At 39.9% G+C, this 25,629-nt stretch overlaps 1 protein-coding gene across 5 annotated transcripts in view; it reads left to right on the forward strand.

Moving 5' to 3' along the window:
* Positions 1 to 25,629, forward strand: part of Ncoa1 (nuclear receptor coactivator 1) — a 222,214-nt gene that overhangs the window by 187,782 nt on the left and 8,803 nt on the right. For all 5 annotated transcript variants that reach the window (XM_034514457.2, XM_076942159.1, XM_076942157.1 and 2 more), the window contains 7 exons: positions 5,517 to 5,634; positions 7,681 to 7,849; positions 8,063 to 8,374; positions 10,610 to 10,711; positions 13,607 to 14,009; positions 20,625 to 20,799; positions 24,901 to 25,084. In XM_034514457.2, the coding sequence (XP_034370348.1) occupies positions 5,517 to 5,634; positions 7,681 to 7,849; positions 8,063 to 8,374; positions 10,610 to 10,711; positions 13,607 to 14,009; positions 20,625 to 20,799; positions 24,901 to 25,084 (1,463 nt within the window). The remainder of the gene's footprint in view (positions 1 to 5,516; positions 5,635 to 7,680; positions 7,850 to 8,062; positions 8,375 to 10,609; positions 10,712 to 13,606; positions 14,010 to 20,624; positions 20,800 to 24,900; positions 25,085 to 25,629) is intronic.

The raw sequence follows: 25,629 nt of genomic DNA on the forward strand, positions 1-25,629 counted from the left end.
GTTCAGTGTGGGAAGGAAGCTTTTAATACTGGATGATATAGTAACCTTTCAGATCCAGCTAACTGTGTGAGGGTTTCACTCCCTTGGGAATGCAACTAAGCCCAGGAATGCCACTTTTCACTATTTTCAATGGGATCTTTTAAAATAACAGCGTGACATGCTCCCCATGGTTGTTAAGGCTTTGGGTAGGACTAGAGGTTTTCCCAGATCTTAAATTTGTAATAAAATTTTGCAATATTAAAGTAAGGAAATAAGGCACTGCTACATAACAGTGAATAGGGATGTAGTGCAGCTGGCAGAGCACTTTTCTAGTATGCATGATGTCCTGGCTTCTATGTCTTTCAGCACAGAGAACTGATGATGGTGGTATATGCCTGTCATCCAGGGAGGGAGAGGCAGGAGGATCAGATGTATACAGTAAAGACAGAGGTCAGCTTCGACCTTCATAGCCAGGGCCTTTACCTGCTGCACCATCTTGCCATTCTAGTAATGCTTGTTTTATTAAAAATGTAAATCAAGTTTACCTATGAAGTGACTCTTTAAAAGACTTGCAGTCTGGTTAAATAGTTCCAAAGGAATTCCAGAAGTGTCTGAGTAAACAGGTGAGCTTCTCCTGCAGTTGTTTCTACATTCCCTCAACATATATTTCCTTAATAATTATTTTTTTAAATCCTATTAACTTGTAGAGCATTAAAATATATAACTATAAAGTAATAAGTTCTAAATGGAGTAAGTTTTTAGTACTTAAGAGCCATTGCCCTTTCTTGTTTTAAACATTACATATAGTATGGGATTTTTAAATGTATTTTAGTAATTTAGTAATTTATTTTAGTAATTAAGGTAGTCACATAAGATAGCAAAGTAATATCAATAAAACTATGTAATATTATCTATGTGATATACACAGACTTCATCTTCTGTATGTGTGTGTATACTCTTAAGTATGTATACACACACACACACTCACACACACACACACACACACACACAGCAGGAAGATCACCAGTTAAAAGCCAACCTAGCTACATAAGCAAATTCAAGGCCAGCCTGAGCTACATATTGAGAAAAAAAAAAAGCATCATACTATACACATCGACTGTTTTGTATGTTTGCCTTTCTCTTGGATAGCTTGCTGTTCCTAATTTGCACTATTTTGTATCTGTATGAGGGTTAAGGTTTCTTAGAGGTAACTGGTATCTTTTACTATTATAGACCTGTAAAGAGGAACCTTCTGTAGAGATAGTTATTACTTATAAGAGTATATATGAAGTACAAATTCTAAATATAAGTGTCTGGATCAAAGGACTAATACATCGACAGTACTAAGCAATCTTTCTCACAAAGTATACTACTGAGATTCCTATTTCTGTATATCTTTTGCAGTACTTTGAATTATGTATTTTCTTATCATTATAAATATGATGGATTTTTGTTTTCACAATATTATTTCAAACTGTTTTTATTTTACTCTGAGTTAAGTTGACCATTTTAAATGATTTTACATGATCTCTTTATAATCCCTGATCATTTGTCTACTTGGTTACTGGGTTCTTATTAATTTATGAGAACTTTTATTTACTAAAGAAATCAGCCCTTATTTACTTAATGTTTAAAAGACAACAGTGACACTCGAACTGCCATGCACATTTACAGCCAGATATAACACAAACTGAGTCAGAAGTTTCCTTTTCAACAGCTGAGGAAGATTAACTGTGAATGTGAGGATGGGAAGTTGTTGGGTCAGCCATTGGAGATAGTAACTTGGGCAAAAGCCACCTCCTGAAAGACGATGCCAGTCTCCTTGCTGTGCAGAAACTTGTTAAATTATTTAATATCCTTTTTCTGGATTCATTGTAGCTAATGAGGATACAGAGTTTCTCTTTGGCTAGATTTAAGTTGATGAAATGTATGTTGAGCTGATGGCGGAGGACAGCCTGGATGACTGGAGCCCAGGCATCATGGACAGTGTAGCAAATGGTCATCTGAAAGAATAACATTCTGTGTGCACATACAGACGCTCTATTAGCTATCTTTGGGGGCTCCTTTTTAAACTCCACTCTAGCTGCCTCTCTCCAAAAATAACCTTTTGTCTTACACACGCGTGCACGGCGCACACACACATACACACACACACACATACACTCATTTATGTCTGTGGTGAGAAAACAAGCATGACTAAAAGTAGGGCTTGCTCCCCCCCACCCAACAAAACAGAAAACTTGTGTATTTTCTAGCTTCTAATGAATTTCTATAAAAGGCAGTTTCTGAAAGAAGTCTAAAGATTGCAGTGGTCCTGGACAAAATTCCTTTAAACATCCAACCTATAAAAAAAACAAAAAAAATGTTAAGTGAACCAAAGTGGTTTTGGTTGTAGATTTTATTGTTGTTTGTTTTTATTTATATATGTTTGCTTGGACATCAGACTTAACACGTGAATGTCTCTCTATTATTTTGGGGGGTTAGTTTTTATAATTTGAGATAAGGCAGAACTCCAACTCTAGAGCTGCCTGCTTAGCTTCTCAATGCTAAGATTATAGGCATATACCACCATGTCTAGCTATTTTGACAATATTTGATCTAACTTATTCTCTTAGCATTTTCCATCAAAGCTAGTAAAATAAGATGTTGTTTTCTAACACCGGATTAAGTAAACTATCTTACTGCAGTGCTCCGCAGTGATAGTACACAGCTATGTACATTTTCTCAAAGTGAAATATGATTAACTTTTTCTAGCTCTGTTTCATAAGTGGTTAGTTCTACAGCTCTGCTGTTAGAGCGGAGCAGCGGGACAGCCTCAGGAAGCCTGTGGCCGCAGATCTGACTTAGCTACTGAGAGAAACCAAGAGGAGACTTTCCCATCGCTGCTTTCATTTTATCGTTTGTTGCACCTTTCAGAATCCTACAGAATTTGATTTTTATGCCCTTTGTCCCAATTGGACTTAAGTTTAATTAAAAGTTATAGTTACATGCATTTAAATTAAGAAAATGTCAGTCTGGACAGTTAGCTCAGCAGTTAAAGAGCACTTGTTGCTCTTGCAAAAGACCCAGGCCCAATCCTAGTACTTACATGTCAGCTCACAACCATAAGTAACTCCAGTTCTACAAGATATGGTGCCCTTTTCTAACCTCCAAGGGCACCAGGTGTATAGTCTCATAGCATGTCTTAGTCACTGTTCTGTTGCTGTGGAGAGACACCATGACCAAGGCAAATCTTATAAAAGAAAGCATTTAATTGGGGGTTACATACAGTTTTGGAGGGTAGGCCAATGTCTGTGATGTCAGGAAGCAAACAGACATGGCACTGGAACATTAGCTGAGAGCTTTATATTCTGATGTGCACACAGCAGGCAGAGAGAGGCAGAGACTGAGCCTTTGAAACCTCAAAGCCAACCCCCACTGACACACCTTCTCTAACAAGGCCACACCTCCCAATTCTTCCAAAAGAGTTCTACTAACTGGGGACCAAACATTTATAAACATACAAGCCTATGCCCCAAACCATCACCTAGTGGACATACATGTATGCAGACAAAGCACTGATATACATAAAAATAAGTAGGTCTTTTTAAAAATTCATCATCAGGCTAAGGGATGGTGTGGCTCAGTAAATAGAGAGCTTGAGCCCAGATCTCTGCCAGGGAGAGGATAAGAGAACCACAGAAGACTGTAGGCCTGCCAGTCTAGCAAAGCGATGCACTCTAGGTCGTGAAAAACGTTATCTTAAATAATGATGGTTATGAGCACAGGCTATTCCCAGAGGTTTGATTTGTAGCAACCACATGACAGCTCACCGGTCTCTGTGACTCCCATCCCAGGGGATCTGACCCCTTTTTCTGGCGTCTGAACTTGGAGCACACTGGGACACTGAGACATATGCATAGTCAAAACACTCATTTATGGTTTTGTTTTGTTTTTTAATAAAGAAAGAAAAAGAAGGAGGTAGGAAGGGATAGTGGAAGCACCCAAAGTCAACCTCTGAGCTCCCATCTTACATAGATGAGTATGTATGTGTACACACACACACACACACACACACAATCACATATACACTGGAAACAAAGTAAATGTATGTGTGAGTTAAGATATTTTTATGTTAAAAAGCAAACCTTGTGTGGTTTGTATATTTTTTAGATATCCTCAAATCTACTCATTCATAATCAAAATGGGGAACTTGGGGTTTTGGTTTTGGTTTGAAACAGACCTACCTATGTACCTCAGGCTGGCCATGAACTCAGTATACAGACTAGTTCACCTCAAACTTGTGGCAATCCTTGTGCCTCAGCTTCCTGAGTGCTAGGATTACAGATGTGTGGCACTGCTAGAAAATGAAACTCTACTTAGTAAGTTTCCTCTTAAAACTCCCAAGGGTGTACAGCTCAGTGCCAGCATTCATGGGCGCTGGCCTCAGTCCCTAGGACCACAAAAGCAGCAAACTCCAAGGCCCTTTTACTTTAAAAAAAAAAATGTTTTAGTTAGGGCTGCTGTAACAAAGCACCATACATCATTTTCTCACAGTCTGGGAGGCTAGGAGTCTAAGGTGTCAAAATAAGGTTTCTTCTGAAGTCTCTTTTCTTTATCTTGGGAATGGCACCTTCCCTCTGTGCCATTGATGCCCTTACCTTCTTTTGTTATAAAAACATTAGTTATAGTGAATTAAGAGTCATGGCAATGGCCTATTTGCAATAAATTGCCTCATCAGAGGCTCTGTCTCCAGTTAGTCATGTTTTGAAGTCCTAGATGTTAGAATTTCCACATAATGAGTTTAGGGGAGAAGAATACAATTTAGCCCGTAACAATGATGAGTAAGAGTGTATTCACCTTAGAAATTACAAATAACCATTATAAACAGAAAAATTATCTCACTCCCTGCCTAACATGAACCAAAAAGGTACAAAAAAGAGAGCCTCATATAATTTTTATATCAGTATTTATTCATTTATAGAGACAGAATCTAGGTGAATATAGTGTCTTAGAACATACTTTCTTCTTTATTCAACAGCACATTGTCAGTATCTATACCTTAATTCATCAGTCCCAGAATGTCTGGAATTTGGGTTATTTTTAGTTTTCCCTAGTGTAAATAGTTTACAGATAGCCATACACTTTCAGAGAGCTGCTACATGGGGCAGGGGAAATGGCTTAGTGCAAGAGTACTGGCTGCCCTTCCAGAGGATCTGAGTTTAGTTCCAAGCACCCACAAGTGCCTCACAACCATCTATATCTTCAGTTCCATAGGATCTGATGCCCTCTTCTGGCCTCTTCAGGCACTGCATGCATGTGGTGCATAGACATACATGCAGGCAAAACATGAATAAAATAATTTTTTAAAGCTGCTGTAGATAATTTTTCTAAAGTGCATGTATTGTTTTCTTCAGTTCTAAAAACATAATCCAGCCTGTTTTTTATCTGAGTATCAGTAATACTTTATAGGGAAATCCTACTCTCCTATATAGTGTGTTAATTGGAAATGCTATCTTGTCCTTCTTTGTGATAGTGAACATTTTCTCTTCAATCAGGACTGCCTGAACTAGAATTAGAAGCAATCGATAACCAGTTTGGACAACCAGGAGCAGGGGATCAGATTCCATGGGCAAATAATACTGTGACGGCGATAAACCAGAATAAACCAGAAGAGTAAGTAAGACACTTTGTATTTTATACACTGTGATATATCAGCTTCTAAATTAGGAGCTACCCTCCTCAGACTGGATTCCAGTGTGCACTGGTATTTTTTAACTATAACTCGACATGAGTGTTTAATAAAAGGGAGCATGGGAGGATTTAGTCAAGCTTAGATCAAGCAGGGCATTCACCGTATGGCCACAGGTAGGTCTACTTTGTAATTGCCACAAGACTGATGTAGTATGCAAGTCTCATTCTGCATTCACTTACATTGCTTTGATCCCCATGTATTCCTGTGGATAAAGTGGCCTTCCTGTACCAGTTGTGTTGCCTTAAACTCTCAGCCCTGGGTCATTTTGTCTATCATTTGTCTTGGTTTAGAGCAAGAATATGTAAGGAAAGAAAATATATCTGCTCAGTGTTCCATTCTCAGTAGAGTTTAATTTCTTAATTTACACAGGCATCTGTGTTTCACAACACAGACTGCATCTCATACATGTCAATCAAGGGAAGAATAAATATATTTAGGACATTTTCTGAACCGTTTTTCCTTTTCTTTTCCCAGAAGAATAATTCTTTGTCATATTGCTTATGTAATAATATTTTTATTATTTTGAAAAATAAATATATTTATTAATTTTTATATATCAATTAATGTCACCTTGGATTAGACTGCATGATGTCTTCATGAATCAGTGAGCAATTTGGTGGGGTTTTTGGCTGAACTTCTTGCATGTTAATGTTTTTCAACTTAATTTCTTTTGTATATAATAGGTACTTTATATTATCAAGATAATTTCATCATTTCTGAAAGCATAAAATAAATTTGCTGTTTTGATTATGATTCAGTTATAGTAATTAATGGTATTAATACAGTCAATAGTATAAGAATAAATCTTAAGGTCTGGCGACATGGCTCATTGAGTAAAGTGCTGCCACACAAGCATGAGAATCCAACATTGAATCCCAAACCTGAAAACAGAGAGAGAGAGAGACAGAGAAGAAGGAGGAGAAAGAGAAAGAGAAGGAAAGACGGGAGGGAAGGAGGGAGGGAGGGAGGGAGGGAGGGAGGGAGGGAGGGAGGGAGGGAAAAGAGGGAGGGAGGAACACACAGACATACACACATATATAAACATGCAGGCGCACACACAGAAGAATAAATATGAAAAATAAATTAACTGATTGGGGGGATTATTTTTATTAAGGACTCTTTATGGGGCTAGGGAGATGGTCCAGTGGTTAAGAGCACATTTTGCTCTTTCAGAGGAGCCAGGTTTGGTACCCAGTACCTTTAACAGGTAGCTCCCAACCACCTGTAACTCAGTTCCTAGAGACCCAGCACTCTTTCCTGCCTCTCCAGACGTCTGCTCAGCATTGATGCACATGTACATGCTCATGCACAGACACATAGGACAAAGGAACAAACCTTTAAAAGAGTATCTCTCCTTTCTTAATTATATTTAGTTGATTTTCCAGGATATTTCTTTAAGCTAACAGGAAGAATATGGAAATTTCTCAGTAGTTGAGAAAAGAAAGGAAATTGTGGTCAAACTGTGCGTTAACTACTGTTTTACCTAGGAAGGTGGCTCAGCAGATAAACACTTTCTATAGGTTTGAGGACCTGAGTTTAGATTCCCAGAGGTCAGTAGATGCCAGTGTGCTGCCACATCTCTATCATCCCACCTCTGGGAGGCATAGATGAGAGGTGCTCAGAGGCCAGCCAGTCTAGCCAATTGGTGAGCTCCCTGTGAATGAGAGACTGTTTCTCAGAAACTAAAGTGAGGATCAACAGAGGCAGGCATCTGACATCAGCCTCAGGTTTCTCATGTGCACATATGAGAGTCTACACCCATGCCACATAGACACACATGCAAATGCATCTAAAACATGTTCTCTGGATCTCTGCACACTAATTACAGGGCATGTCATTGCACTAGAACTCATTGCCAACATCATAACAGAACATTCTAAGACCACATTTGTGCATATGTGTATATGTGTTTGCAGTCTTCAAATCAGATCCTTTTCTCCTGCCCTTCTCATTCTCTGCTCCCATAGCCAATGTATCAGCTCACAGTTGGATGAGCTCCTCTGTCCACCAACAACAGTAGAAGGAAGAAATGATGAGAAGGCCCTTCTAGAGCAACTGGTGTCTTTCCTCAGTGGCAAAGATGAAACGGAGCTGGCCGAGCTAGACAGAGCGCTGGGGATCGACAAACTTGTCCAGGTGCTTGTTCAGACGTTTCCTGAGCCACCAGAGTGGTTTTTAAGCAGTGGTTCCTTTGGGTGATGAGCTTCTGAAGAATTCTGATGAATTCAGAATGAATATGTTCTAAGACTTGCTAGAGATAACTTCTCCCACATACAAATTTATGTAGACATACATCTCATGTGTTGCCAGGACTTTGTTTATAAATTATTTTGGCTTCTTTCCTACCAGGGAGGTGGATTAGATGTATTATCTGAGAGATTCCCACCACAGCAAGCAACACCCCCTTTGATGATGGAAGACAGAGCCACCCTCTATCCCCAGCCTCTCCCACCCTCTCCCACCGCCGGGCTCTCTGGCCCTTTCCAAGGCATGGTCCGGCAGAAGCCTTCACTGGGTACTATGCCGGTTCAAGTAACACCTCCTCGAGGAACCTTTTCACCCAACATGGGCATGCAGCCCCGGCAGACTCTAAATAGACCTCCAGCTGCACCCAACCAGCTTCGGCTGCAGCTGCAGCAGCGGCTACAGGGGCAGCAGCAGGTGAGTGCTGTCCCCCACCCGCAGCTCAGAGCGCTTCATCACAACACAGGCACTATAGTCAAAGTGTCTGTGCCCAGATCTCAGTGAAAGATCCAAAGCCATTCTGGTCTGCTAGGATGGGAGTAAGGAATCCTTCTATTAGGGAATGCTGAGTAGCAGAGCACTTTGAAACCTACAGCTTAAAAGGAATACAGTTTTTGTATTTTGAGATAAAGTTTTAGATTAGATATCACATAATTACTAAATTAATAAAGAAAACTGTAACTTAGTTTATAAAGTTGAACAAGAGATACCATTTGATTGTTGAGAAAAAAACCTGAAATCTAGTGATAATATGAATGAGAGAAAGGATACATATTGGAGGGCCTTAGATGTGTGCCTGATTTAAACTTCTTATGTGACAGGAAACGAATCGGTGTGGTACTATAAATATTCAAGATTGTATTAGGGACACAGGCAGATGGTGGAACATGCCAGCACTGAGCCTCTGATTGGGCTGGAGGGCGCTGCTGCTGCTGCTTGTCAGTTTTTCAACTATACTTGTATATTTCTTTGAGTTTCCTGACAAGCATTTGAAGAAATTGGTTAGAGCTGTACCAACTCAGGAATAAATATAAATATGAAGATACATTAGAAAGCTGGAACAATGGTAGAGGGCGTTTCCAGCATTCTCACAGCCCTGTCCTCAACCCATGCATCCTGGAAAAAGGAGGGGCATGTGGCTTAATGACTGTAAGAGTAACCAGTTCCAAGTCAAGAATAGTCAGATAATTCTGTTACCTCATAAAGAAGCATATGGATCAGGTAAGAGACTGTAAAGCTCTTAGCACTGTGCCTGACACACTGTGGCCTTTAGTGAGTACTAGCTTCATAAGATTGTGTTCAGCAAGTATAACAAACAGTGTGGATGTGGATCTATTCTATAAACGTGGGGTGTGTGTGTGTGTGTGTGTGTGTAACTCTAATAGGCTATTTGTAGTTTAATACATATCCATATTATCCTTATTTGTAGTTCAATACATATCCATAATTATCCACTTACATAATTTATAACTTATGAACATCAAGTAGTACAGACCTGAATTTTATGGCATATACCTACATTACCCGCTACTCAGGAAACCAGTGCAGGAGGATCATTGGCACCCAGCAGTTTAAAACCAATCTGGGTAACATAGTGAGACTGCAGTATAGCTCAAGAGTAGAGTGCTTTCATGTGTGAGGTCAGTCCCCATCACTGCGACCATAATAAAACTGAAGATAATGTAGTATTAATGTTATTGTTACTGTTATCAAATTATATTGAGGAAATTTAAAAAATTTAATCTATAGATTATTTACAATGAAATCTTCCAGGTGACTTTATTGTTGTCAGATAAAGTAAAGGGACACATAGCCCTGTGACACTAGCCTGATCCAGACTGACCTTCCAAACCAGTGTCCCACAGGTTATTCTTGGAGATTAAGATTAATGGCTGTAAATAAAAAAAAAAAGATTTGTGATGAACAAATTGCAGGCTGCCCCTTTTTGGAGATGCGCAGTGTGCTTTGGCCAATTAAAAGCGCATAACATTACTGCAGTAAATAAATGTCTCACCTTATGTAACCCTCATTTCCAGTACTTCCTACAGCACAGTATGCTATTTTCCTGGCACTTCTGTTAATGTCCCGCAGAACAATGTGCTTTGGAACAGCAATTTGGGAAATGTGGGTCTAAAGTGATTATTGCTTCTAGTTAAATAAATAATCCATTTTCTCAGAGCATTTGTTTCTTACGTAAGTCTCCCTGGCTAATGATATCATGTTGGATTTTCCCCAAGTCTAGTTTCAGATGCAGTGCGAGTGCCACCAGGGCCTTGGTTTCTGTGTATCCCCCACAGCTTCCCTCGCAGGCTTGTCCTCACTTTATACCTGCTCCGCCTGATATTTTAAGACCTAAAACTGTTTCTTTTCCTCTAATAGCTTACTTTCCTGAAGTAACTATTCACATGCTTTCAGAAGTACACTAATATTGTATGTGTATATTTATGCATATGACCTACCTTTAAATGTTCTGAAAGCATTGATTAGCTGACAGAGAGTGGGAGTTATTAGCCCTTTGGCAAATTGAGTGAAAGATGTTAGTAAAACTCACTACTAAAACCTTCCAGTAATAGTAAAGTTTGTGTTACTTTATAAGGCCACGCCATGCTTGGCTATAGAAGTGTGATCCTTCCTTGTCTCCATTTCCCTTAGCTGATGCACCAGAACCGGCAAGCTATCTTGAACCAGTTTGCAGCAAGTGCTCCTGTTGGCATGAACATGAGATCAGGCATGCAGCAGCAGATCACACCTCAGGTGAGCAGAAGCCAGACACTGGCAGAGCTCCTCCAGCCCAGGCGGTGTTTCTTGTGTTGACTTGAGTGTTGCTGGAATGCCTGAGAGCTCAGCTTTAGACGACACGCCTGGTGTGCATTGCTTCCAGAGTGGATTAGCCTATTTGTGATGACACGCCTGGTGTGCATTGCTTCCAGAGTGAATTAGCCTATTTGTGATGCTCTTTCTCATATTTTGTCTAAAGCCCAAGGTTCTGTGTTTCATTTTACTGTTTTTGTTGTTGTTTCATGATACTGGATGGTCAAGTAGAAAGCTATGACCCTGATCAGTCGAAACAACAGCACTTTCTAGGTTTATTTATTATAAGATCATCATTTATAAACCTAGAGTCATGGAATTTTACACTTAAAAATAACCGGACAGAGGCCAGTGAGATGGCACAGAGGTGAAGACTTGCCTCATAGCCTGGCAACCTGAGTTCTCTGAAGGAAAGAGCCAACTCCACAAATTTGTATTCTGACAGCTGCATATGCAATATGGCATATGTGCATGCACACACATATGCAATAATACAATAAACATTTTATAAAAGAACTGGATGGATTCAGGTGTGGCGATCCCAGCATTTAGGAAGCTGAAGCAGAAGGATCCCAAGTTTAAGACCAGTCTGGGCTACGTGGCAAAACCATACTCTCCCAATACACACACACGCGCGCGCGCGCACACACACACACACACACACACTCCAAAACAAACAAAAAATAACAAAGAAACCTGGGCACCTTCCGAATGGGATCTAGCATTTACTTCCATATATATTTTAATATTTTTACTTCAACAACTTAACCCAAGTTGATATAAATATTCAAGAGACAAGAATTGTAAAAATGAGGAGCTGGAGAGACAGTTCAGTGGTTAAGAGTTCTGGCTGCTCTTCCAGAGGTCATGAGTTCAATTCCTAGTACCTTCATGGTGCCTCATGACTGTCTGATCTATAACGGGATCCTGTGTCCTCTTATAGTGTACAGGTATACATGCAGCCGAAGAATACCCATATGTATAAAATATATAAATAAGTCTTTTAAAAAGAACAAAACAGTAGGGGCTTTGAGATGGGTTTGTGGTTAAGGGCACTGGCTGCTCTTCCAGAGAACCCAGGTTCAATTCCCAGCACCCACATGGCAGCTCACAACTGGCTCTGGAGCTGTAGTATCAGGGGACCCTGACACCCTTTTCTGGCCTCAATAAGCACTACTTGCACATAGTACACAAACATACATAAAGGCAGAATACTCATATACATAAAATAAAAATAAAGAATCTGAACAAAATAAAATAAACAGCCAAAGTAAATCCTGAAATCTCTCCATGAAATGGACTTTAATAAACATGGACAATACAGGAAGCTACCACTAATCAAAGGGGTAATGTTGATGAGGCCACTTCTAAAAAACAGATCTGAGCAGTGGTAGCACACACCCTTAATTCTAGCACTCAGGAAGCAGAGGAAGGCAGATCCCTGTTTGAGGCCAGTCTGATCTACAGAGTGAGTTTCAGGTCAGCCAGAGCTACAGAGAGAAATCCTGTCTCAAAACAAACAAACAAACAAACCAGATATGAGCATCTTCATGAGTCCAAATTTGAGTTTCCTGATTTTTTAAGTTGTAAACCTCAGTATTGAATCCCATGTTGGAATGATTCTAGGTTATAAGGAAATCAGATTCCACTTTAGGGAGTCATATGATTTCTGTCAGAGACCCATATTTCAGTTTTCCCAAAGTGGACAACATCTAGTTGGCAAATTTCATTTTAAGGGAGTATAAATATGCTTCAGTCAGATGCTCATTCTGAAGAAGGCCTTACTGATATGCCATGTTGCTTTTCAAGTGACAACTGAGAAGTGACTTCAGCCTAATGTCACCACCTCTTTTCTCACTATCGTAAGTCACTCACCATAATGCCTAGAAGTAGTAGTATGCTGCGTAATGATATAAAACAGCTGCTTCCATTTACTTCTGTTAATGACCTTATTTCTAGTTCATTGTTTTCTTTTTAAATGATAATTTTTAGGCACTCTCTCAATTTGTATTTTTCCCTCATTTAATGGCCTTTGTAAGTTTTCCTAAGAATACAGATAATACCTATTTATTATAGATAACTTTGAGAAATACAGAAATTAATGAAATCACTTTCAATCATACTTTATTCATTTAACCAGAATGTAGCAGTGAAGAAAGTGAAGCAAGGAAAGGAGAGCCTGTGTCTGAGAGAAGCAGGGACATGCATTAGAGAAGGCGCTGTAGCTACCTAGGGACTCGGCAAGCACAGCTTCTCTAGTTCCTCAGAGGTTTTGATGTTTCTCAGTGGTTTTCTTGTTCAGTGTCACAAAACTACTTAGCTTTTACTTTGAGTTTTCTTATGTAGCTCTTTTTAACGTTGATTTTTTTTTTTATTTTGAGTTTAACAGCTAATAGGTATTATCTTAGCATTTCTTAGTTACTTTATGGCCTATAAAATGTTCTGATGGGCTGGAGAGATGGTTCAGCAGTTCAGTTTAGAGCACTGGCTGCTCTTGCAGAGCAGGTTTGGTTTCCAGCACCCACGGGGTGGCTCACAAACAACTGTAACTCCAGTACCGGGGGATCTGACGCCCTCTTCTGACCACAGGCTCCTACATGTATGTGGTACACACACATACACATAAAATAAGTTTTTTTTTTTTTTTAAAAAATAACAATGTACTATTTTTCTCCTGTGATTTTACTTATGGAACCCTCCATTTTAGTTTTGCTTGTAACATGATGGTTTGCTACATTTCATTTTGCTCCAAGCTACCAGGCTTTATCCTATAAGCATTTCAGACTAGGTAGATGATTATAATAATTTTAATAAGTAAGATATTTTCCTTCTTTGTAGCCACCCCTGAATGCTCAGATGTTGGCACAGCGCCAACGGGAGTTGTACAGTCAGCAGCATCGACAGAGGCAGATTATACAGCAGCAGAGAGCCATGCTCATGAGGCACCAGAGTTTTGGGAACAACATCCCTCCTACATCTGGACTCCCAGTTCAAATGGGGAACCCCCGTCTTCCTCAGGGTGCTCCACAGCAGTTCCCCTACCCACCAAACTATGGTACAAATCCAGGAACCCCACCTGCTTCTACCAGCCCTTTCTCTCAACTGGCAGCAAATCCTGAGGCATCCTTGGCCGCCCGCAGCAGCATGGTGAACAGAGGCATGGCAGGGAACATGGGAGGGCAGTTTGGCACTGGCATCAATCCTCAGATGCAGCAGAATGTCTTCCAGTATCCAGGATCAGGTAAGTAGTGTGCTTGCTGCTTTTTGGACACCTATAGATGCCACCCTACTCTGCATGTGCATCTGTTGCCTGGCTTTGGGGCATTGCTGAAGAGGAAAGCTCTAAGTGGTAAAGTTGAGGCTAGGCTCCAGCCTAGCCTCAGTCACCACTGAATGCTGGAGTGCTTTAAGACTTTTCTCAGCTTGGTGGCTGAGCTTAATAAATTAGGGAATTTGTAAAAATTTCTGACTCAAAAACTTTTAATTTTATATACAAAGCAAATTCACTTATTTTTCTCTCCTGGATCCCCGTGAAATCTACTCAAACGAAGTCTTCTTGGGTAGCAGGTTTTAATACATTAACTCAAAGTCATTGCATGATTTTGTTTTGATAGTTTATATAAGGACAATCAATATTTACACAGTATCGCAGACTTCTTATTGATGATACCACTGGGAGCTAAATAAGTTATGGCTTCCTCCACAGTGATGTTCTGATTTATAGAAGCTTTATTTTTAGTCTTTTGTTTTCACTCTATCCTAGACTATGATCTTTTTAAATTTTTTATCATTTTGAAAGTCTAGAAGCAGTGACAATAATACATACTTGTTTAATCTATCATATTTTAATCATTTATCAAATTTAATGATCAATTCCTAAAAAAGAAAAGAAACCCCCCTCCATTATATAAATAAACTAAACATAAATTTTAAAACTGCTTAAAAACAAATCCCATCAGAAGGCAACTGATGGACACATGCAAGCACATGTGTCACAAAAAGTAGGGTTTTTTGTAAAGTCACCATTCATAATATAAGTAAACCCCAGAAGGTGGATGCTTATCAGTTTGCAAACTGAAATGAAATGGTAGTTCTCAGTTCTCCAGTGAGCTGCTTGAAAAGAGCATTGTAAAAGTGTTACTTTCCATTGAATAGCAATGTTTCAAGATGCAAGTTGTTCATTTCTACTCTCTAGATTGTAAAAGGGCCCCAGCATAACAGTAGTCAGCTTTCAGGGCTTTGAAACCAGGTTTGAGGTCGATGGGAATCTAAGTTCCAGAAAAGATGGGAATGAGGGTTGACAGAGCAGTATAAGAAGAGCAGGAGAAGGGCAGAGCAAGAGAGCAAGGGAGGAGGAAGAGTTGGGAAGGAAGAGGAGAGAAGTTAGTTTATTGTAAGTTAAGTAATCACAAGTGCAAGGGCTTTTCAACTGTGTCACCTTTATGCTTCTGTTTCTGTTGCCAGTAAATTTGAAACACTGAGACCAGAGTTACAACTCTCCCTTCAGATTCTCTATGGCCAGCTTCTTGTTTCTGTTGGACTCTGGATAAATAGCTGTGTTGGGGTAGGTTAGTCAGCTGTAAGCAATGTCCCGTGCTGGTAGAAGTTGAGGACTGGAAAGCTGTCCATAGGAAATGGCAGAGAGCGAAGGGGTTCTGAACCTTCCATTCAGCTTCACTTTGAACTTTAAAACTACTTTTAAAAGTTCTTTTTGAAAAATTATTTTAAAACTGGGGACAGGGACCTAGACAGATGACTCAGCAGCACTGCTGCTCTTCTGAAGGACCAGGGTTTGCTTCCCAGTACCACATGCTGCCTGGTAAATATTTGTAACTCCAGTTCCAGGGAATCCAGGGCCCTCTTCTGGACCTTACTGGTACTGTGAACACACATCGTATATATACATACATGCAGGCAAATGCTCATAAACCTAAAATAGTTTTTAGGTGATAAAATAAAAGGCCAAGACCAAAACAACAAGAACAAAGGCAACCATTCAGACACGCACATTGTCTGGAGCAAGTAGGACCATCAAAAACCACGGTGACAGTTGATAATAGTATATACGAGGCCCTGGTATTATGTGAACCAGGCATACCCACAGTCCTAGCACTTGGGAAGTAGAAGCAGAACCAGAGGGTCAAGGTCATTCTAAACCACAGACCCCTTACAAAGCCAATCTGGGATACCTAAGACCCTGTCTCAAAAAAATAAAAAAAAATTAAAAAGTATTGCAATGTGCTTAGATTCTCTTATTTGCTTATTTTTACTCTATAAAATATTATCCAGAATATTTTATAATCTTTTATCCTTCAGGATCCTTTTTTTTTTTCTCAAAGAAATTGTTTTATCGCATATAAAGTTAACCGTACATCAAACACAAATAAGTATTTTAAAACTGTAAACAGAAAATTTTAAATGTAGAATTTATGAAAAATCGTCCTCATAAACATGAAAATAATGTCAAAAACAAAAATGTACCCTCAAGAATCATAACTGAAGGAAAGATTTCTCCATGCAATCTAAGTTATTTACCAGAGTTTGAGTCACATATAGAAGAAGCACACAAATAGATAAGGAACACATTGCTTTATTTATACCATATTTTTTAAAAATAGTTAAGCTTTAAGTGAACGAAAGTTTAGAAAATATACAAATTACAGCTTTCACAGGAAATTTGAAGTATTTTTGAAATTCATAGCCTGTGGAGAAAACAAAAGAGTAAGTTAAGCACATCTCTAGACAGATTAACCACACAGAGAGATACCAAACAAATCAGTAAAAGTGACAGCACAGTGGACTATTCTGTACAGGGATCTGCACCTGAGTGTATAAATACATAAGAACACAGCAGGGGACTCGTCTCGGTACAGCAAAGGAAAGCAGAGGTCATCACTACATGAGGGGGTGAATGTTCACTACTATACAGATGACCTAGGTTCAGCTCCCAGCACCCACATGGCAGCTCACAGCTGTAAAGTGACTAGCTATTTTAGAGCAGTAACCAGGTCTATAACTCCTGGCCAGCCCTCCTCCCAGTTTCTCCCAACAGTTCCACCCTCAGTTCCCCAACAATCTGCTTAAACAGTCCTTTCTCCAAGTTTTCCAGTACTAGCAGCTCCAAACTACAACAGCTGCTATAGCCTATCTGTTCAGCCCAGTTTCTCCCGGCTCAACTGTCTCCTAACAATATCTTCTGCACCAACTGCCTTCTCTTCTCACTCCGCTAGCCCAATCCACTTTCTCTGCATCAGCTGGCTTTTTTTTTTTTTTTTTTTTTTTTTTACAACCTATCCTGATCCCAGAAATCCAAGAGGCAACTAACACTGAAGGTCATAGGGTCAAGCAGTTCTAACACCTAAGCAGTTCTTAAAGGGCCAATTGGGTAGCAAGTGGGGATCCTTTAAAGGGCCAGGCACACAAGATAATCCACACTACACACAACTGTCTGTTACTCCAGCTCCAGGAGATCTGACATTCTCTTCTACCGTCTGCAGGCACAAGGCATGCACGTGGTGCAGATATATACATACAGATGCTCACGTATACACAGAAAATAAAAATAAATCTTTTTAAAGAATATACATGACTTTCTGAAGAATACTTGAAAGAATTATACTAAATTATCAGCTGCTTCTAGACTTCATCTGTCTTGAAAAGCCTTCAGCTTTGAGATACAGTTTCTTAGGGAAACAAGTGAAAAGGAAGCACTAGCATAACAAAACATGGGAAAAAAACCACATTTTTAAGGGCTTCTGCTTTAGCCTAAGATAGAGTGACAGGGGCCATATTTATTCTTCAGTGGGAGAGAAACAGTCAGCAGTTCAAGGGACTGGCAGAGCACACTGCAGATCAGAGTCTAGCAAGAGTGGCTGGGAGAGTCAGGACAGCTGGTGCAGAGGGCACAGCATGAAGAGACAGCTACCCAGAAAAAGCCAGGACTCCATACAGAGGGTCCCGCTGCAGCTCTCAGCCTGCATGCATGCGTGCCCACGTGCACACCCACATGCACTGAAGCCAGGCATGAGCAGCAATCCTGAAGATTAGAAGAAACAGTGTTCAGAGTTCACACAGAGCCATTTTCCCTTCCAACCAGCCTGGAAAACCTCATATAACGCATGTGTGTCAAGTAGAATATTGTTTTACCTCAGGTGGGGCAAAATAAGTCCCAACCCAAACCTTGTTCTTGATTTCTCTAGGTACAAGACCCCTAAAGAGCTAAGGTTTCCATATAACCTAACCGTAATCCAAATCGTAAACTCAGAAACTCTGAAGAAATATTTGTCTTGCTGGGCAGTCGTGGTGCACGCCTTTAATCCCAGCACTTGGGAGGCAGAGGCAAGTAGATTTCTGAGTTCGAGGCTAGCCTGGTCTACAGAGTGAGTTCCAGGACAGCCAGGGCTATACAGAGAAACCCTGTCTTGAAAAACAAAAGAAAAAAAGAAAGAAATATTTGTCTTAAAAAAAATAGGCACAGCTCTTAAAAGGTAAAATTCAGAAAATCTGAAGTTTGGCTTTTAAAATCACCAGGCAGGCAAAGAAGCAGGAAAATGTAGCCTGTAACAATCAAACCCAACCCAGACTATTTGAAAAGACAAAAGGGATAATAAAGGAAGTGAATATAATTTAAGTATATTGTATACATACATAAAATTTCACAGTAAGACCTATTTATATAATTCACACACACACTAATAAAAACCATAGAGATGTTAGAATGAGGGAGGAGCTTTGTGTTCAAAAATCATCACTTCAAGGAATTAGAAACTATGAATGCATTCTGTGTGTTCAGTAAATAGAAGGAAATTTGAGCATGTTAAATAGAAGTATATATAAGATCAGTAAAATAGAAATTGAATTTACAGAGAAGAGCATAGGTTAAAAAAAATACAGTAGATGGTGTGAACAGCTGGTTAAAAGTCACATAAGAAGAGAATAACAGTGGAAACTAGAAGAACGACGAGGAGAGCAGAGGAAGTAGGCCAGCCTTGATGCTTGCCTTTAATCCCAGCACTTGAGAAGCAGAGGCAGCTGGATCTCAGTGAATTCAGGGCTGCCCTGGTCTACAAGGTGAGTTCCAGGACAGCCAGGACTACATAGAGAGGCCTTGTCTCAATAATCTAATTGTGATGAGGGCTGGAGCGATGGCTTCGCAATTAAGAGCACCTGGTTTGATTCCCAGCACCCACGCCTGTCTGTATCTCTAGTCTCTGGAGCTCCAGTACCCTCTGAGGCTCCATAGCTATTGCATGCTGTGGCGCACAGACAGCCATGCACATAAAAATAATAAATAAAATGCTTGTTTAAAAAAAAGCAAAGAAAAACATCCTGATAATTTGAGATCAATCCTAATCCACTGCAATCCAAAATTTTAACGTTTTTTAGAAAAATTGACAACTTACCCTATATTATATATTCTAATGTATATAGAAACTTAAAGGATCTAGAGTAACCAAAACAGTTTTGTATAGGAAAGATAAAATTAGACAGCTACCTAATTTCAAAGATTATACATCTACACAGTGAGATATATATCACTAGAACAGAATAAAAAGTCCATAAATAAGATGCTATATTTATACTAATTGCTTAACATAGTTATATTGATGTCTGTTAATAAGCATGTTTCTAAAATGAAAAAGGAATGAACACTGAACTGACAAATGCTTCAAAATGGTTGAATCCCAAAAGTGCCATGCTAAGTGAAAGAAGCCAGACACAAAAGACCAGATGTGATATTATGGGGATGCCCCTATGAAGTCTGACCAGATGTGATATTATGGGGATGCCCCTATGAAGTCTGCAGTCTTAGCACCATTGGAAGACTGTTTTCCTAGCATGCATAGGCCCTGATTTAACCCAGCTCCACATGGTGGCATCCACACTTATAAATCAGCAGTTCAGGAGGTAGAAACAAGAAGGTAAGAAATTCAAGGTAAACCTTGACTCTGTAACAAGTCCAAGGCCAGCCTGGAAGTCTTCAGACCCTGCCTCAAAAACAAAGAACAGTTTATATGGAGACAGATGCAGATCTATCTAAGTTTGCAAAACAGACAGGGACTGTTCATTAGGACAGGCACAGAGGAGTCATGTGGGACCCAGTACCTACACTGCACTGTGGAAATGCTTGCATAATTTTGTACATTCACTAAGGTCACTGAATATGGATGCCATGAGTGACTTTCTTTTTTCTTTTCTTTCTTTTTTTTTTTTTTTTTAATTTTTCAAGACAGGGTTTCTCTGTGTAGTCCTGGCTGTCCTGGAACTCACTCTGTAGACCAAAATCCACTCTGGCCTCAAAATCCACCTGCCTCTGCCTCCCAAGTTCTGGGATTAAAGGCGTGTGCCACCACTGCCTGGCCATGGGTGAATTTCATGTCTATAAATAAAATTTTTTTTAAAGAGGGGAAAGGAAGACAGAGCACACAGAGAAGCCTGAGAAGGAATGGCCAACAACGTTCTGATGATTTCACATTTCACAAATAGGTTTTTCTTGCCTAATTATTTTTCTTTCTCAAGTTATTTTTTTAATCAGACAAAAAAAATCTACTATATATGTTCATTGGTTTTTGCACTTGAAAATTCTTACTAGCAAAAAAAGGACAGAAAAATATCAAATACAGTCCTGCTATGCAAGTGAATATCTCAGCAACTAAAAGCCCTTTCAAACTTCCATGCTTGGTTACCTACTTGTATTAAGATTTCCTGCAATGTTTTAAGAGACCACTTTTTCTTAATTTTTGTTCTGTTAAAGAAGGCATTTCTAAATGAATTCTAGCAAGTGCTTTTATTATTATTTTATGATGTTGATACATTTATGGTGTATTTACATCAATTAATATGTGTCAATTTTCAGGACTGGTTCCCCAAGGTGAGGCCAACTTTGCCCCATCTCTAAGCCCTGGGAGCTCCATGGTGCCGATGCCAGTCCCTCCTCCTCAAAGCTCTCTGCTCCAACCAGCTCCACCCACTTCTGGGTACCAGTCACCAGACATGAAGGCCTGGCAGCAAGGAACAATGGGAAACAACAAGTAAGGGGATAGTTTTTCTGTATGAGAATCCCTGGCACTCTGCAGCTCATAAGAGCAGCCATGCTTCCTTAAGGTGATTGTATGTTCACAATCCAGACAGATTGGTTACTGCCATTTGTGTGATAGAAGGAACTGAATTTTGTTATCAGCAAAGAAAAATAGGAATGTTAATGCATGAAGTATCAATTCCTCATTTAGGCAAATTTGTGTATTTACAGTATAAGGGTCTAGTGGTTCTGGCCTTCTTACCCCAGTCCTCACACACCTGAGGGATGAGACACATGCCTATCAGTAACAACTTTTCTAGGACAGATGTAGAAAATATTTTCAAAAGGAAAATATGTTATTATCTCAATAGGTACAGAAAAGGATCAAACTTAATATCCACTGATTAAAGTAAATTCTCTATAAACTATGTTTATAAGAAAATCTTTTATTGAAAATAGAGTAGATAGTTTCTTAAAGCCTTACTAGTAAGACACTGGAGTTCATTTGAGCAGAGAGGCACAAAGCCTCACTCCACTCAGAGTGTTTGAAAGCTCTCAGACAATACCCAACGATCCTGCGGCTTCTTGAGTCATCTACTTCACCTGCTCTTGCATGTCTGGAGTCTTAGTGGCCTCATCTTACCCATTTAGCTTATAAAATTACCTCGCTGTGATTTTTTTTTTAATTATGAATGTTGAACTTTTCACACATCACTTGATTTTATAAAGGTTTTAATTTGGTTGTGTCTTGGTTCTGGTGACAGGGAAGCCATTTAGTCTGACAGTATAATAAGTAAGGCAGTTCAAGTTAAAAACATAAAACCATATTCTCTTAAAGTTCACTGAAAGGTGAGAGAGGAAATCTTTTGTGAGAGAGCTGTGTAGCTCTCAGTAAAGACTGCGTGTAAATGGGTTGGGAGTGGAACTACCTCTGAAACATGCAAGAAGCATTTAGTCTCCTAGTCGTTCTAATCTCAACTTACTGAACTCACTTGAGACTGCATGGTCACCACTGTAATTGCACCCTGCAGGCACGCAGCCCCCCCCCCCCCACACACACACACACACACTCTTTTCCAGCTCTTTCTGCTGTGTTTAGACCTGGCAACTCCCCAGTGAAACCCTGGGATGAATGCTCCATACTGGAGGCACCTACATATTTAGTTTAAATCTGAGTGGCTAGCAGTATAGCTCAGCAGAGGAGTTCTTACTTAGCACTTACAAGCCATGAGGTAGAGTCCTGAGAAACAGAGATAAGGACAGAGAACAGGGAGGAGGTAAAGAAGAAAGAGAGGAAAGGAAGGGGGACGATTGGGAAGCCATGCTGACAGGTTTCACTAACCTGTCTCTGTTCCACCTTGCACTTTAATTCCCTAAAAGACTGTGCTCTGTTCACCTCCACCATGCCCTGTCCAGCCAGCAGGCTCATCTTCGCCACCAAAAACTGTTCTTGCCATGGTGGTTAGTGTCCTAAGTGATGCCAGGTGTAATTCCTGTCAGCAGCATTTGACATATTTACCTTTTTTTTTTTTTTTTAATTCTTTCTTCTTTTGGATTTTGGAACACCTTTCTTTCTTGCTCTCCTGCTGTCTTTCTTTCTTCCTCCTACTTAGTCTCTCTTGCTGGAGATATCATTTGCTAGGACGTAAGCCCCTTGGCCTCCATGCAAGCCCAGGAATCCATCCTAGGACCTCTTTCTCACAACAACTTGTTTTCTTGGCAATAACATGTAATCTTAAGGCAAACATTGTGGAAACCCTGTAATCTCAGCAGTTGGGAAGTAGAGGCAAGAGGATCAGAGTTCAGGATTGACTTCTATTACCTAGTGAATACAAGGCCAAGATGAGCTGCATGATACCCTGTTTTTAAAAACAAACAAACAAAAAACAAAAAACTATTGAGGCTAGGGGGATGGCTCACTGCAGGACCTGCCTAAGTTTGAACCTCGGAAACCACATCAAAATGCCAGGACTGTTGGCAAGTTTATAATCCAAGGCTGGAGGATCCCTGAGCTCTCTACTAGTCTAAGTGATGAGCTTCAGGCCAGTAAGAGATCCTGCTCCACAGGATAGTCAGTGATAGTCCTGAAGACAGACACCTAGCTGACCCCAGGCCCGCACACAAACCCATAAACACAGTCATGTCCTCATTACTCCATCCCTCTCCTAGACTTACTGTAGCAAGTATACATATGCTTATGCTTCTATGTAAAGTCTAATCTCTAGCCTACACAAATCCCCAAATAGCACGCTGTATATCCAACTGCCTAACTGACATCTCAGACTCAGAAGTCTAAAGTCATCACAAAGCTAACATGACAAACCTAACTGATACTCTTCCTAAAACCTGATCTTCTCCTACCTTTCTCCTCCTTAGTATATGACAACTTCATTCTTCTAGTGTTCAGAAGAAAAACTTTTCTGTTTTTCACATCTCATATCGAACAAACCAACAAATCATGCCATTGCCCCACTCATTCACCTACTGCATCGAACACACGGCAAGGTAAAATATCAACACTGTGCCATGCATCACAGTAGCTTCCTGTCTCAGCTATAGCCAGAGTAATGGTCATACTCCCAAGGCAGATGTCAGAACTCTAATGGTTACAATGAATCTATGTGTCCTAGAGCTGGGCTGTCTCTGGGTCACACTTACCTGTGTGGAGAGCTTCACATAGAGCTTAAAGTGGTTCTAAGCAGAACCACTGTAAAAGGCACACCCTGTTGTTTCTCAGACTTACTTAAACAAGGACATCTGTGGTCGTTACTAACCTGTAGTGCCAATGGGAACCACTCTGGCCCAGTGTCTTCATCTTTCTCTTTTTTTTCCTCTATCTATGGGTTGAAAAATAAGTAGCACTACTTAAGGAAACAGTGATCGCCCCCATGAGGTAGACAGGAATGCAGGGTCCATGAGAGCTGGACCTAAGGTGCCAATAAGCATAGCTGACCTGCAACAGGGATTAAGGCCACAGAGGGGTGTATCTTCTTCCTTTGATGGAAGAAAATAAAGTGTAATTAAGAACCGTCTGAAGGAACACAAGCTACTATATAGTTCCAAATGTAAATCTGAAAGAAAATTAACCTCTAACTAAGCTTTCTTCAGTTTGACATCACTGCAGTTATTAGAACTTTGTATGTGTTAACTTATGGAGCTTTGCTCCCCACAGGGATGACTTGGGTACCAACTGACCAATGCATGCTATCTGAGGCGAGATGTTCTTATTGGAAAGTGAGCATAGTTAATAGATGTGTTTGGTCCCTTCAGTTGTGGGAACACTGCCTAACAAGTGTGCACACTGTGCAGACTGGAAGGGTTCATGTGCAGTATTGACTATTTCTGAGGCATATAATTTTCAGTGTTTTATAATTATCTTGGGGAGGAAATTGCTACTTTTCTTCAGCCATGATGAATAGACTTTTTCTTGGCTTGTTGATTTCAGTATGATTACCTTAATGGACTAAAGCTATAGATGTCAGGAAGTCCTACTTACCACTTGAGACCTAACAAAGAATAAACAAGTAACAACTGGAGAGAACATTTTTGGAATCAGAAATAATGATTGAGTAACAATCAAAATATTTGGTATTTTTAGATCTTACAAAAGACAAACTGTGTTTTCTTTTTAGAAGTATACATTTGTGTCACCAAGGATTTTCAGGGCTCAAATATAAAGTTCCAATTTGAATTTGCTTGGAATTTATTCCAAATTATTTTAACTACTAAAATAAACTTATTTTACATTTGAGATCTTTGGAATAGAACAATCCAAAACCTGACCACTAATAAATAAGGAAGTCAGTTAAGAACAAACCCTCTGAAAAAAATATAGCTGCCCTTATATGTTGCTTCCTGGGAAAGATGTGAAATTTATCTCTGTTCATCTCTGAGGAAGGAACTCGACATGAACCATTTCATTATTAAGCTCATTAGGCAGAATTCAGAATGTACCTGAATTATGATCTGCTCTGATATATAAGGTATACCCTTACATGTGTTTAAAATGTAAAACAGTTTATTTGGAATTCTGTCTAATAAAAACAAAATCCAGTCCCATTAACCCCATGTTTATGAACAGTGCATGTAACCTGGGTTGTTTTTGAGTTAACAGTGTGTTCAGTCAAGCTGTCCAGAGCCAGCCTGCACCTGCACAGCCAGGAGTGTACAACAACATGAGCATCACCGTGTCCATGGCTGGTGGAAACGCAAACGTTCAGAACATGAATCCTATGATGGGCCAGATGCAAATGAGCTCTCTGCAGATGCCAGGGATGAATACTGTGTGCTCTGAGCAGGTAAGCAGCATAGTTGGCAGACTTGCTACACACAACACAACACTGTCAACTCTGAAGGAAAGCCAGGTATGTTGACAGTTACCAGCAAGAACCATGCTTCTTTATTCCTTCCACCATCTGATCATTACTCATCCTTGAAAGATAGAATGGGGGAGTCAATGGTTAAGAGCACTGACTGCTCTTCCAGAGAGCTAGGGCTTAATTCACAGCACCAACATGGGGGCTCACAATTATCTGTAACTCCAAGGGTCCCAACACCCTTTTCTGGCCTCTGAATGTATGTGGTACATGGGCATACACAAAAGCAAAACACCCATACACCTAAATATTAAAAATAAAAAATATAGAATGGACCAGACAAATGGCTCAGTGGGTAAAGGTGCTTTCTAGCCAGGCCTGACTACCTGAGTTCATCCCTTGGGACCCCTAGGGCCCACATGTTAAAAGGAGAGCACTGTCTCCTGCAAATTTTCTTCTGACACCCCCCAGAATATATAGAATACACACACACACAAACACTGGCTATCTTTTCTATAGATTTCCTT

This window comes from Arvicanthis niloticus, chromosome 11, assembly GCF_011762505.2.
Source record: "Arvicanthis niloticus isolate mArvNil1 chromosome 11, mArvNil1.pat.X, whole genome shotgun sequence".
NCBI lineage: Eukaryota > Metazoa > Chordata > Mammalia > Rodentia > Muridae > Arvicanthis > Arvicanthis niloticus.